This window comes from Syngnathoides biaculeatus, chromosome 9, assembly GCF_019802595.1.
Source record: "Syngnathoides biaculeatus isolate LvHL_M chromosome 9, ASM1980259v1, whole genome shotgun sequence".
In the NCBI taxonomy this organism is placed as follows: Eukaryota; Metazoa; Chordata; class Actinopteri; order Syngnathiformes; family Syngnathidae; genus Syngnathoides; species Syngnathoides biaculeatus.
In genome coordinates, this window is record NC_084648.1 from 16,945,754 (window position 1) to 16,958,855 (window position 13,102).

A 13,102-nucleotide genomic window follows, 5' to 3' on the forward strand; every position below is an offset into this window, starting at 1 on the left:
ATGACCTATACTGTGGTGCCTTAACTTCCGAGTTTAATTCGTTCCGTCACCAAGCTCGTAACTCAATTTACTCTAGAATCCATTTCAGGCCCCCCCCCCCCCACCACCACCAAAAAAAAAATGCCACCTTTTTTTTCTTTGTTTGATTTTAATACAGAAAAGTGGCACTTTGTGGTATAGGAACATAAAAAAGACAAGGTATGGGAATAAAACTCATTAATTAAGTGTACTTACTGTAAGTACTTTTATTCGCGTGGTTGTGGCCTAGTGAGTGACGTTCGTAGCCGGAGACAGTCGCTCCTTGCTCAAAAGTGCATCAGCAACTGTGACTTTCCGTGTCCACGGGCGAGGTGTATTAGGGTTCTTAAACTGCTTCACTTCTTTTTGCTCTTAAATCAAAACTTACATTTTTGCTGACAAAGCAAATAAATAAATTAAATTCAAGAAACTGCCCATAAGTTAAGTCGCGGAATTCGTATGTCAAAATGGCATTTTACTGTATCTGAAAATCAAGTGCTAAGTCAATTACTCATTTTCTTTGTTTCTGGCAGGAAACGTGGCAAACTCCTTCACCGTCGACCCTGTCCTTGGCACCATCACAGTGGCCAAAGAGCTCAGTCGAAGCAGCAAGACCCGCTTTGAGCTCGTTGTCAAGGCGACAGACCGCGGGGCAACCCCACTGTCTACCGTTACCACCGTCTACGTCACCGTCACAGTCTCGGACAATTCCGCCCCCAGGTTCTCAGAGAAAGAGTTTTCCGCCGACATCAGTGAGTCGGCCGCCCCGGGGAGCTTCGTGAGCTCGGTGGTGGCCGTTAGCCAGTCGTCGGTTTTCTACCAAATCAGAAGCGGAAACATAGACAATGCCTTTGATATCAACCCCAACTCTGGTGTGGTGGTCACCCAGAAGGAGCTGGACTACGAGGTGGCCCCCAAGTACAAGCTCGTCATCCAGGGCACCAACATGGCGGGGCTCTCCAGTAACGCCACCTTAGTGATTCACCTGAAGGATGAGAATGACAACGCCCCTATTTTCCTCCAGCGGGAGTTCCGAGGTGTCGTCAGCGAGTCAGCTGGCATCAACAGTGTTGTTCTCACTCGAGAAAATGCACCGTTCGTCATCCGAGCCTCTGATGCCGATAGCGACCGCAACGCCATGCTGGTCTATCAGATCGTGGAACCTTTCGCCCTTAACTACTTTGCTGTTGATTCCAGCACCGGAGCGATCAGGATTACTACCACTTTGGATCACGAGGAGAGGAGTGTTTATGGCTTTACGGTGCAGGTCCACGATCTCGGTGTGCCACGACTGTTCGCAGAGATGGCGGCTAACGTGTCGATCGAGGTCATCGATGTCAACGACTGCCCACCGGTTTTCAGCCAGGACGTCTATGAGGTGACTGTCGTGGTACCGACATACAGAGGTGTGGAAGTCCTCAAAGTCAACGCCACTGACTTGGACTCCAGACCCAACGCTAAACTTCTGTTTTCTATCTCTGAGGGAAACATTGGTGACAAGTTTAAAATGGACATAAACACCGGCGTGCTCTCCATTCAGAACATCACACAGCTTAGGAGCCGGTATGAGCTGAAAGTCAGGGTGTCAGATGGGAGATTTGTCAGCAACGCCGCCATCAAGATAAACTTAAAGGAGAACAAAGAGAGCAAGGTGAAGTTCACCAAAGAGCCCTACAGAGCTTCTGTCCCAGAGAACTTGTCCGAGAAGAAGACGCTGGAAGTCATCGCTGCAGTAGGTAACCAGGTAAACGAGCCCCTGTTCTACAAAATCTTGAATCCTGACACACGCTTTGAAATCGGAAGGACATCTGGCGTTGTTTCAACCACCGGAATAGCATTTGATCGCGAAAAACAGCACACGTTTGACATTGTCGTCGAAGTCACCAAGGAGAACCCGTCTGAAGACATCGCTCATGTTGTTTTGACTGTGACGGTGGAGGACGTCAATGACAATGTACCCACATTTGTGAACCTCCCCTATCACGCCCTGGTCCAGATGGACGCAGAAGAAGGCCAGGTGGTCTGGCAGGTCACAGCAGTGGACAAGGACCATGGTCGCAACGCAGAAATCCATTATGAGCTGAAGGAGCTTCAGGAGCACTTTGACATTAACCCCTCTGGAGAAATCACCATCAAGAAGAAACTTGAGAAGGAATTCCAAGACACCAACTTTGTTGTGGTAATTCTGGCGAAGGACGGCGGTCACCCTGCACTTTCAGCAGAAGTAGAGGTCTTGATTACAGTGGTGAACCAAGCTGTCCCAATTTTTGAGAAGCCATTTTACAGCATCGAAATCCCTGAGAACATCCAGGTGCACTCGCCCGTTCTCCACGTGCAGGCCAGTGACTCAGAGGGGCCCCGTATTGTTTACACCATTTCTGAAGGGGACCCCTTCAAGCAGTTCACCATCGACTTCAGCACGGGTGTCCTCCACGTGGCTCAGCCTCTGGACTTTGAGACCCACCCGGCATATAAATTGAACATCCGGGCCACCGATTCTCTGACTGGGGCGCACTCGGACGTATTTGTGGACATCATCTTGGAAGACATCAATGACAATGCCCCGGTGTTTCTGTCAAAGTCTTACTATGCTAACATCTCCGAGGCATCTGTTATTGGTACATCCGTCCTGCAAGTGGACGCCATAGATTTCGACACGGGCCACAATCAAAAAATCTTCTACCAGTTGGTGGAGGAGAAGGGAAATAGCTTTGATTACTTCACCATCGACCGTAACACTGGTCTCATCTCAATGGCCCGAGTGCTGGATCACGAAGAGACCCCGCAGCACCGACTGAGGGTCCGCGCTGTGGACGGAGGAGTCCCGGCCCTGTCTACTGACGTTGTGGTGACAGTGGACGTAACAGACCTGAATGACAACGCGCCCACGTTTGCTGAGCCAACCTATAAAGCAGCTGTCAGTGAGTTGGCCTCACGCGGACACTTCGTCACCCAGGTACAGGCCTCGGATGCCGACAGCTCCGACTTGAACAAGCTGGAGTTTGCCATCGTCTCCGGGAATGAGGACCAGAGTTTCGTCATCGACAAGCAGACTGGCGCCATTGTGATTTCAAACCACCGCCGGGCTCAGATGCAGCCACTCTACCACCTCAATGTGTCTGTGTCGGATGGTGTTTATTGGAGCACAGCTCTCGTTGACGTCACCGTCATCGGCGCCAACTTCCACAACCCCGCTTTCTCTCAGATGGAATATGCGGTAGAGCTGGTGGAAAACTCCCCCGCCGGTACTTTGGTAGCCGAGGCCAAAGCGACAGACGACGACGAAGGTGTCTATGGACAAATTACATACCGCATTGTCAATGACGTAGCCAAGGACAAGTTCACCGTCGGCGAAAACGGGGATGTTTTCACCCTGGAGAGCATGGATCGCGACAGCAGCATTGAGAAGGTCATTCCCATCAGTCTGGAGGCCAAAGACGGAGGCGGCAAGGTGGGCTTTTGTACCGTCAACGTGGTACTCACCGATGTCAATGACAATGCCCCTCAGTTTAGGGCAGCCGAGTACAAAGTCACCATCGCGTCGGATGCGCCACGAGGGACCTCCGTGGTAACGATCGCCGCCTCAGATGTGGATGAGGGAAGCAACGCCGACGTGGAGTACTCCATCGAAGCCGACTTGGAGAATGTGGCAGAGAACTTTGAAATCCACTTAACATCTGGGGTCATTGTGACAAAAGAGAGTCTCATTGGACTCGAGGGCGAGCTCTACGCGTTTTTCGTTCGGGCGAAGGACACCGGGAACCCTCCAAGACATTCAGTCGTGCAGGTGTACATCCGCATCGTAGCACCCGAGACCCCCATCCCCAAGTTTGGCGAGCCTCATTACCGTTACACTGTCGCCGAGGACTTACCCATTGGCACGGAGATCGATGTGCTTCAGGCTGAGAGTGAGCAAACGCTTTTGTACAGCCTTGTGAATGGCAACACACCTGAGAGTAACGAGAATGAGGTCTTCGTCATGGACAGAGACACTGGCGCCCTGAAGCTCCAGAAGACCCTGGACCACGAAACCACCAAATGGTACCAACTTACCTTGCGGGCGCAAGCCCAGCACGATGGCTATGACGTCGCCGTGTCCGTCAGCGTCAACATCCAAGTGAAAGATCTCAATGACAACAAGCCCATTTTCGAATCAGACCCTTACCAGGCAGTGGTGGTGGAGAACCTCCCTTCTGGGGTGCAGGTCGTTCAAGTCAAAGCCACTGACCTGGATTCAGGCACCAATGGCCACGTTCTATTTAGCCTGGATGCCAAGCTCAACTCTCCAGACATCGCAGAGCTCTTCGCCATCAATCCGGAAACTGGCTGGTTGACCACCCTCAAGGAGCTTGACCGTGAAAAGCGCAGTGAGTACAGCGTTGCCGTCCTCGCCACCGATCAGGGGGACAAAGTCCAGCACGCAACGGGCACACGAGTGGAAGTGACGGTGGCCGACGTCAATGACAACCCACCCCGCTTCACGGCGGAGGTCTACAAGGGTACGGTCAGCGAGGACGACCCTCCTCCCAGCGGCGTCATCGCCATCCTCAGCACCATTGATGATGACTCTGAGGACATCAACAGACAAGTCAGCTACTTCATTACAGGTGTGTTTTTATTGTTTTTTTAGTGTGGTTATTAGCTAATTCTAATGGGGGCTTCCACTTTGCAGGTCATATAACAGATGTAACAGGACACATACAGTATTTTGTATTTCAAACACTCGCTTCTTTTGCCCTATGGTGCTAAAAGCAGTTGTCGCCGACTTAAGCGTTATCAGTGTTGTTAGCCATTAATGCTAGTGGGGGCTAATGCTAACGTTAGTATCAAAGGTATATGAGGGATGCCGGTGTGTCACTTGCAATACCTGACACTAATGTTTCCTTCCTTATTTTGTTGAAAGCAAAATGTCGCGCAAGAATTGTCGCTGAAGTTATCCGCAATAGCTAAAGGGGCTAATGCTAAGTAGGAGCGGATGTAAAGTGGTAACGTAGAGGCTCAGGTTAAAATATTTTGTGTTGTGAGCAAAATGCATCTTTTAAGGCTTTACGCATATTTTCACCCAACAGCGGGCGACCCGCTGGGTCAGTTTGCCATCGAGCACGTTCAGAATGAATGGAAGGTATCGGTGAGGAAGCCGCTGGACCGCGAGACCACCGACTATTACCTCCTCAATGTCACAGCCAGCGACGGCATCTTTACAGCCAAGGCCGTGGTGGAGGTCAAAGTGCTGGACGCCAATGACAACAGCCCCGTGTGTGAAAAGGTGATGCCCCTTTTCCGCCGTTTTAACACCGAATCTTGTTGTTGTCCAATCTGACAGTCTTTCCCTGGGTGTCTTCCTTAGTCTCTCTATAGCGAGAGCGTTCCCGAGAACTCGCCAGCCAGCAGACTCATCTTGCAAGTCTCGGCCACAGACGCCGATATCCGGTCAAACGCGCAAATATCCTACGAGCTCCAGGGACCTGGATCGGAACTCTTCTTCATCGACTCTGACACGGGTAACTCTTTATTCTTTATTGTGAGTTGGGGCCTGCGCAGCGGTTTCACATTTTCAGGGGCTTCCACATGCCTGGAACCTCCATTAGTTGCACCTACCTGGAACGTTAAAGAAAATCACTCCCCCTAAAACTACTTTGTGTGGTCAACGCAAAAAATGGCGATCATACCAGGATCTCAAGGACCCATGCTTGAAACTGAATGGGAAGTTGATTATTTTGGTTTGAAGCAGCTATTTTGGGGGCAAATTACAATGAAAAATGGGCATGAAAAGATGCCAAATTAGTCGTCAACAGCAGTTTCGTCGATCAACCCGTGATCGGGTGGACATATCTTATCATAACGGACAAACAAAAGTCTCAAGGACACATGCCTAAAATCCAGCAGGAAGTTGGAAGATTTTTTTTTCGAGCAGACATTTTGAGAATAAAGTCCGTACAAAGGAGCACGGAAAGCTATAAGAAATAAGTCCCCATCGCAATTTTTTTTTTACCACAAAATTGTTATTATCTATTGTATTGCTATAAACACAACACAACTTTCTTTTTTAATTTTTTTTTTTTTTTTAAAAGACTGTATTATAATCCTTTTGGGAAATTTTTGTTTCTGCTCCTGGCACAAGGCCAAATTGAGCCGCCAAGCAAAGCACCCTCGTGCCCACTTATTTATTTGCTAGTTCATTTTTTGTGTGCGTTTTTTTTTTTGTGGGCATTTTGCAACCAGGCAAGACGATTTCCCTTTAGGGTGGGAAATGGGGGTGACCGACTAAGGCAGCAGTAAAATCCCATGTTGCGTTGTTAAGGTGAATTTATGACGTTTGTACTTGTTGCCTGCAAATAATGCCCATTGGGAGAGTCCCTAAACCACACACTCCATCTGGCTAATGTGTGTGTGTGTGTGTGTGTGTGTGTGAGAGGTGAAAAGTATGAGAAACCATTTCAGCTATAAGACCTCAAGTTTAACCTCAGGTCCCCTACATTTAGCTCGGACCCACCGGTGGATCGTCATAAAGGTGCCAGTGACTCTGCAATGGAATGATAATTTCATTGAAAAAAGGGACTTCTTGACTATTTGTGACCTCATCAAAATGCACCATGGAAGCTATTTTGACGTGTTAACAGTGGAGACCAGAAGGCCTTTGTCAGCGCTCATCAAAAGAGCGCGTTCTAAATGTCGCCGTGTCACCTTCAGGCGAGCTGAAGACCCTGAAGCCCCTGGACCGCGAGGAACGAGACGAGCACCGCTTTAAAGTGCGAGCCGTGGACGGCGGCGGGCGCTTTTGCGAGGCCGACGTGCACGTGGCCGTGCGGGACGTCAACGACAATGCTCCGGAGTTTGCCTCAGAGCCGTATGCTTTCACCGTCTTCGAGAACACCAAGACGGGAACCTTTGTTGCCAAGCTTCAGGCCGACGACGCAGACAGCGGTAAGGGGATGTTGTCTCTCCGCACCTCAGACTATGAAAATGTCACATCCTAGTAACACAAATCCAAGAGGAAAAAAAAAATACAATACTCCCACCCAAAAAATTTAAATAATACCACAGAAATAAACCAAAAAATACAAAAGCTTTACAGAAAAACATTTAAGATAATAAAATAAAAAGAAGGCAATATTGGAAAATAATACACTAGATCAAAAAATATATATACCCAAATGCTACACAAAAATATGTAAAAACATGTATAAAACATATTGATGGAATTATACAATTGGAAAAAAAAGTATAAAAAAATTTAAAACAAGGATAAATATTCAGATAAAATACACACATTTGTGAAAAAAATTACAAAGACTTTAATGCTATAGAATTCCTCCATCCATTTTCTTCAGTTTATCTGAAAAAAAGAAAGCAAAAAATACAGACATATTTGAAAATAGTAAAATATAAAACCAGCTGAAAAATATTGGGGAAAAAATGAAAACATTATAATGCAATGAAAAATAAAAACATACACATATTTTGACAGTACAAATTGTGATGCAAAACACACAAATATTAAATATATATTTATTGTGAACATAACCTTTATGTGCGCCTGCACCTTTGTCAAGGCACTCGTGTTGAAGGTACCGCTATATTCATAAAAAAGAAGAAAAAAAATCAGAAGACGGCTACGATTGAATTGCACGACGGTTTGAAGATCTGGCTGTTTTTGTCCTTTCAGGGCTCAACGGCGACGTGGTCTATTCGCTGCTGGATTCCGCCGAGGGATGGTTCGCCATCGACGAACTTAGCGGAATCGTCAGCCTGGAGCGGCCGCTGGACCGCGAGATGCGGGCCCTGTACGAGCTGGAGGCCCGTGCCACGGACCGGGGCTCGCCCCGCCTCTCGGCGACGTGCCGCGTGCTGGTCTCCGTGCTGGACATCAACGACAACCCGCCCGTGTTCGAGCGACGCGAGTACGCGGCTGCCGTGCCTGAGGACGCGGCCGTGGGCGGACAAGTGCTCAGGGTGCAGGCCGCGAGCCGAGACCTGGAAGCCAACGGAGATATCGGGTACAGCATCGTCAGCGGAAACGAGCACGGAGCGTTCAGTGTGGATCCCAGCACTGGTATGTGATCACATTGGATATGAACAGTGATGTGACTCTGTATATGATGTAAAAAACGTTAAAATATCATAAGCAGAGCGCACCTGGTTATAAGCCTCACCCAGTACATTTGTAAAGGAAATACCATTTGGTACAGACATACGCCGCAAGTGCCCACATTGAAAGCCACATTGAGACATATTTACAAAGAAAGATGTTACACAGAGAGTTTAACCCAAACGCTAGTGCCGCCGCACTAACGCTAACGCTAGCCCTGCACTAACGCTAGTGCAGCGCTAATGGGACCGGTTAAAAAGAAACATACTGGTAAAAATTACTGAGGCACGGCAGTAAAACGGTAGTGGAGCGCTAACAGGGCCGGACCGGTAAAAGTCACTTCCTCGCCACATATATTCCACCGGTCTCATTCTAGGTTCGATAAATATCTACTGGATGGTCGCTACTCCAGGGATTTTCTTTGGTGTTAGTGGGGTTCCTATATTGTAAAACCCGTGATAAACAAGGTACTACTGTAGTCCTAAGAAGTATATTAAATATCATTGTATGCTACTGTGTGTTGCATTCAAGTGAAATATTGAAAATTATAATATTGTACCTGAATAAAAGTTTGATAGAAAATGTTTCCCTAAAGATGAATAATATTGTACATAAAAGTTAAATGCAACTGAACTGTATTGAAAAATTGCATCATACGTTGTACACCCCAAAAAAAAAAAAAATAAAAAAATTTAAGAATTTAACATTTAAATTATTCTTTGCATTCCACTAGAGAGAGCAACATAGATCCTAGTGGTAGATACATGTAACGCACTTTGAGAATCATTTGAGGTTTCTGAAAACACGTATTGTGTATTCAGCTACGTCGCTACTGACGTTTACCAAAACCCGTACGTTCAAGTGGTTTATGACTATATTATATTTTGATGCGATCCTCAAGACTGCAAATGGTCGGTAGGGACGGATGGCCGTGTGTCAGTCCCGCGATTGACTGGCGAGTGTCATCGCAATGTATTTTTGCGTTCCTCAGGCGACATCTTCGTGATTGCGCCGCTGGACTACGAGGTGTCTCACGAGTACTATATCACAGTGGAGGCCACCGACGGGGGTTCGCCTCCCCTCAGCGACATGGCCACCGTCAACATCAACGTGACGGATGTCAACGACAACCCTCCCGTCTTCAGCCAGCGTGTCTACGCCGCCGTCGTGGGCGAGGACGCCGAGCTTGGCCGGACCGTCTTGACGGTGAGACGAGCTTCAAAAACTTTTTTACCATTGTACTTTGAAAATAAGTGAATTCTGAAGAAATACACAAAAACAGGCGGAACGCTGGATCACCTGGTAAAGCGTTGGCCTCACAGTTCTGAGGTCCCTGGTTCAACCCCGGTCCCGCCTGTGTGGAGTTTGGATGTTCTCCCCATGCCTGCGTGCGTTTTCTCCGATGGGGCGCTCCGGTTTCCTCCCACATCCCAAAAACATGCAACATAATTGGAGACTCCAAATTGCCCCTAGGTGTGATTGTTTGTCTCTGTGTGCCCTGTGATTGGCTGGTAAGTAGTTCAGGGTGCGCCCCGCCTCCTGTCTGTTGACAGCCGGGATAGGGTCCAGCACTCCCCGTGACCCTCGTGAGGATAAGCGGCAAACGAAAATGGATGGATACACAGAAACAGTACTTTGCGAACTTTTTACACCTTATTTACAAAAAAATTACCTCTTCCAGTACCATCATATTGACCAACAAACATAATAGGTAATAAATTCATCAAAATGAGTTCGTTTCTATTCTTAAAAAGTATATTAAATATTGGAAGGCACTGTAAAGTATTCACAACTATATACAAAAATAAAACACTGTATTTAAGTACAAACTGTGCTTAAAGATTAAAAGGAAATGTATATGAAAAGTTAAATGTGATTGAAATGTAGCACACAGTGTACCGGAATATGAAATTGAATAATAAAATGCTCATCAAATATTTTCAGAAATGAAATAAAACATTTATTTACAAATCATACTACAACCCAAGGCTTTACAAATTTTTAAAAATTTTGTGAAATTATTCAATTATTGTGGGGTAAAAAAACATTAAGACATTAAAAACTTTTATAACCTACTTTTTCAATATTTTGACCAGGAAGACTCGCATGGTGATCTGTGGTGAAGTTGACATAATACGGTTTCTTGTTGACATTACGACGACGACGTCACGCCAACCGCTACTCAGACCAAAATAATGGATCCCAGACGGGACTGACGGGCTTTTGTTTGAATGTCAGGTGATGGCCGAGGACGCGGACGGGCCGTCATACAACCGCGTTCGCTACGCCATTGTGGACGGCAACAGCGGCACCCCCTTCATCATCGACCCGCTGCGAGGCGAGCTCAAAGTGGCCCGACATCTGGACCGAGAGCAGGTGATTTCATATTTGGAATTTTACGTGTAAATTTGAAGAGCCTACATTGTCTTTTTTGTTCGATGAATTGTGTATGTAAAGCATTGGCCCCACAGTTCTGAGGACCGGGGTTCGATCCCGGCCCCGCCTGTGTGGAGTTTGCATGTTCTCCCCTTGCCTGCGTGGGTTTTCTCCGGGCACTCCGGTATCCTCCCACATCCCAAAAAACATGCAACGTCAATTGGACACTAAATTGCCCCAAGGTGTGATTGTGAGTCCGACTGTTGTTTGTCTCGATGTGCTTTGTGATTGGCTGGCAACCAGTTCAGGGTGTACCCCGCCTCCTGCTCGTTGACAGCTGGGATAGGCTCCAGCACTCTCTGCGGCCCTTGTGAGGATAAGCGGCAAAGAAAACGGATGGATGGATGGATGGATGAATTCAGCTGTTCGATACCTCAATGTTATGGCGTGTTATGTTAAATAAATACCAAATAAGGCTCCAATTGGAGACTCTAAATTGCCCCTAGGCGAGATTGTCGTCTGTCTCTATGTGCCCCACGATTGGGTGGCAACCAGTTCACGGTGTACCTCGCCTCCTGCAGGTTGATTGCTGGGATAGGCTCCGGTACTCCCGTGTCCCTTGTGAGGATAAGCGTCTCAAAAAAATGGATGGATCAAATAGTGACATCGAATCATAATTCATTCTTTATGACTGTACACTATCTTACATTTCTAATTCAAGTTGACATTTCTAATACAGTATGATATTATTTAGCACAGTGGCTCAGTCGGTAAAGTGTTGACCTCACAGTTCTGAGGTCCTGGGTTCAATCACGGACCCGCCTGTGTGGAGTTCGCATGTTCTCCCCGTGCCTGCGTGCGTTTTCTCCGATGGGGCACTCCGGTTTCCTCCCACATCCCAAAAACATGCAACATTCATTGGATACTCTTAAATTGCCCCTAGGTGTGATTCTGAGTGAGACTGTTGTCTGTCTCTTGGGCCCTGGCGACCAGTTCAGTTCTGCCCTCCCACCTGCCCGATGATAGCTGGGATAGGGATGGGGGTAGGCTCCACCACTCCCACGACCCTTGTGAGGATAAGCTAACTTATTAAGATACATGACCCGAATATACTTTTGAAGATACACAGTATCCAACACACAAAATATGTGCAGTAAATGAACTAATCATTTAAATAGACACATTGCTACATCTTGTAGTTGGCTCAATGTTCGATGATCTTTTTTTTTTCTAAACTCATTGATCGTTGTTTGGCCCCAAAAAATCCTGATCGCGTAAAATCTACTTTGGGTGCTATGGCCTGAAAATAAAATCAGCTTTTTTTTTTTTTTCCTCCTTCAAAATAAAGCAAATGTGCTTTGTCATGTTTCACTTAACGCACGATAATCTTGTTTTCCAGACGTCGGGGTACACGCTGACGGTGCTGGCCGTGGACAACGGGACGCCGCCACTGTCCGGCACCGCCGTGGTCAACGTGGACATCTCCGACGTCAACGACAACCCGCCACTCTTCTCCCAGGCCAACTACAGTGTCATCATCCAGGTAGATGTCAAGCACACGCAAAAAAAAAAAAAAATATGTGTGTATATATACAAAATAATTCATATATAATATCTGTCTCAAATCATTTTCCCACTCCAAATCAATGGAAATACTATTAATCCTCTCCAGCCTCTTAAAAAAAAAAATAATGACAAAAAATAGCACTCTACAGTATTATACTTTATAAAAACATACAGGTATTACAAAATTAAATACAATTAAAAATCATCAGAGGCGGCACGGTGGATCTGCTGGTAAAGCGTTGGCCTCGCAGTTCTGAGGACCCGGGTTCCATCCCGGCCCCGCCTGTGTGGAGTTTGCATGTTCTCCCCGTGCCTCTGTGGGTTTTCTCTGGGCGCTCCGGTTTCCTCCCGCATCCCCAAAACATGCAACATTAATTGGACACTCTAAATTGCCCGTAGGTGTGATTGCGAGTGCAGCTCTTTGTCTCCATGCTGGCAATCGGTTCAGGGTGTGGCCCGCATCCTGCCCGTTGACAGCCGGGATAGGCTCCAGCACTCCTTGCAACCCGCGTGAGGATGAGCGGCAAAGGAAATGGATTGTTGGATAAAAAAACATCCATCCATCCAGTATAAGACTGATACGGAAATTTTGTACTTTAGGCTCAATTCCTCTCTCGAAATCTCAGTACAGCAGTATTATGAGTCGTTGTACGCAGAGGATAAATAATTTATGCCTGTGGTTATTATTATATGGTCTGTGTACATGTGTTCCAGCACCTTTTGTGTTCAAATATCTGTTGTTTAATGGGTAGCAACAAAACTGCAACATCCACCAGATGCTAACAATTAGCCCGTGTGTGTATGGAATTTCCCATTTTATGCTAGCAGAGCCAATGTGTTGCTTTAAACACACGTTTGCACACATTTTATGTTAAATTTGGGAGCAGACTTCAGCTTTTAGTGGTAATCCAATGCTTGAAGCCTTGTTTTTGATGAATATTTATTAATTATATCCGCCAAACAAACGCTTGTTGTGAAGTGCGTTGAGTCACTTGCCACGCAACAGCCCTTGTATCTCCAGTTTACAATTGTCGTAAAAGTAGGAAAAGAAAA

At 46.8% G+C, this 13,102-nt stretch overlaps 1 protein-coding gene across 4 annotated transcripts in view; it reads left to right on the forward strand.

Annotated features, from left to right (window-relative positions):
• The window catches only part of fat1a (FAT atypical cadherin 1a), an 87,158-nt gene that overhangs the window by 58,073 nt on the left and 15,983 nt on the right, over window positions 1-13,102 (forward strand). For all 4 annotated transcript variants that reach the window (XM_061828898.1, XM_061828899.1, XM_061828900.1 and 1 more), the window contains exons 10-17: window positions 552-4,625; window positions 5,088-5,284; window positions 5,366-5,519; window positions 6,709-6,942; window positions 7,685-8,071; window positions 9,099-9,313; window positions 10,346-10,483; window positions 11,883-12,026. In XM_061828898.1, the coding sequence (XP_061684882.1) occupies window positions 552-4,625; window positions 5,088-5,284; window positions 5,366-5,519; window positions 6,709-6,942; window positions 7,685-8,071; window positions 9,099-9,313; window positions 10,346-10,483; window positions 11,883-12,026 (5,543 nt within the window). The remainder of the gene's footprint in view (window positions 1-551; window positions 4,626-5,087; window positions 5,285-5,365; window positions 5,520-6,708; window positions 6,943-7,684; window positions 8,072-9,098; window positions 9,314-10,345; window positions 10,484-11,882; window positions 12,027-13,102) is intronic.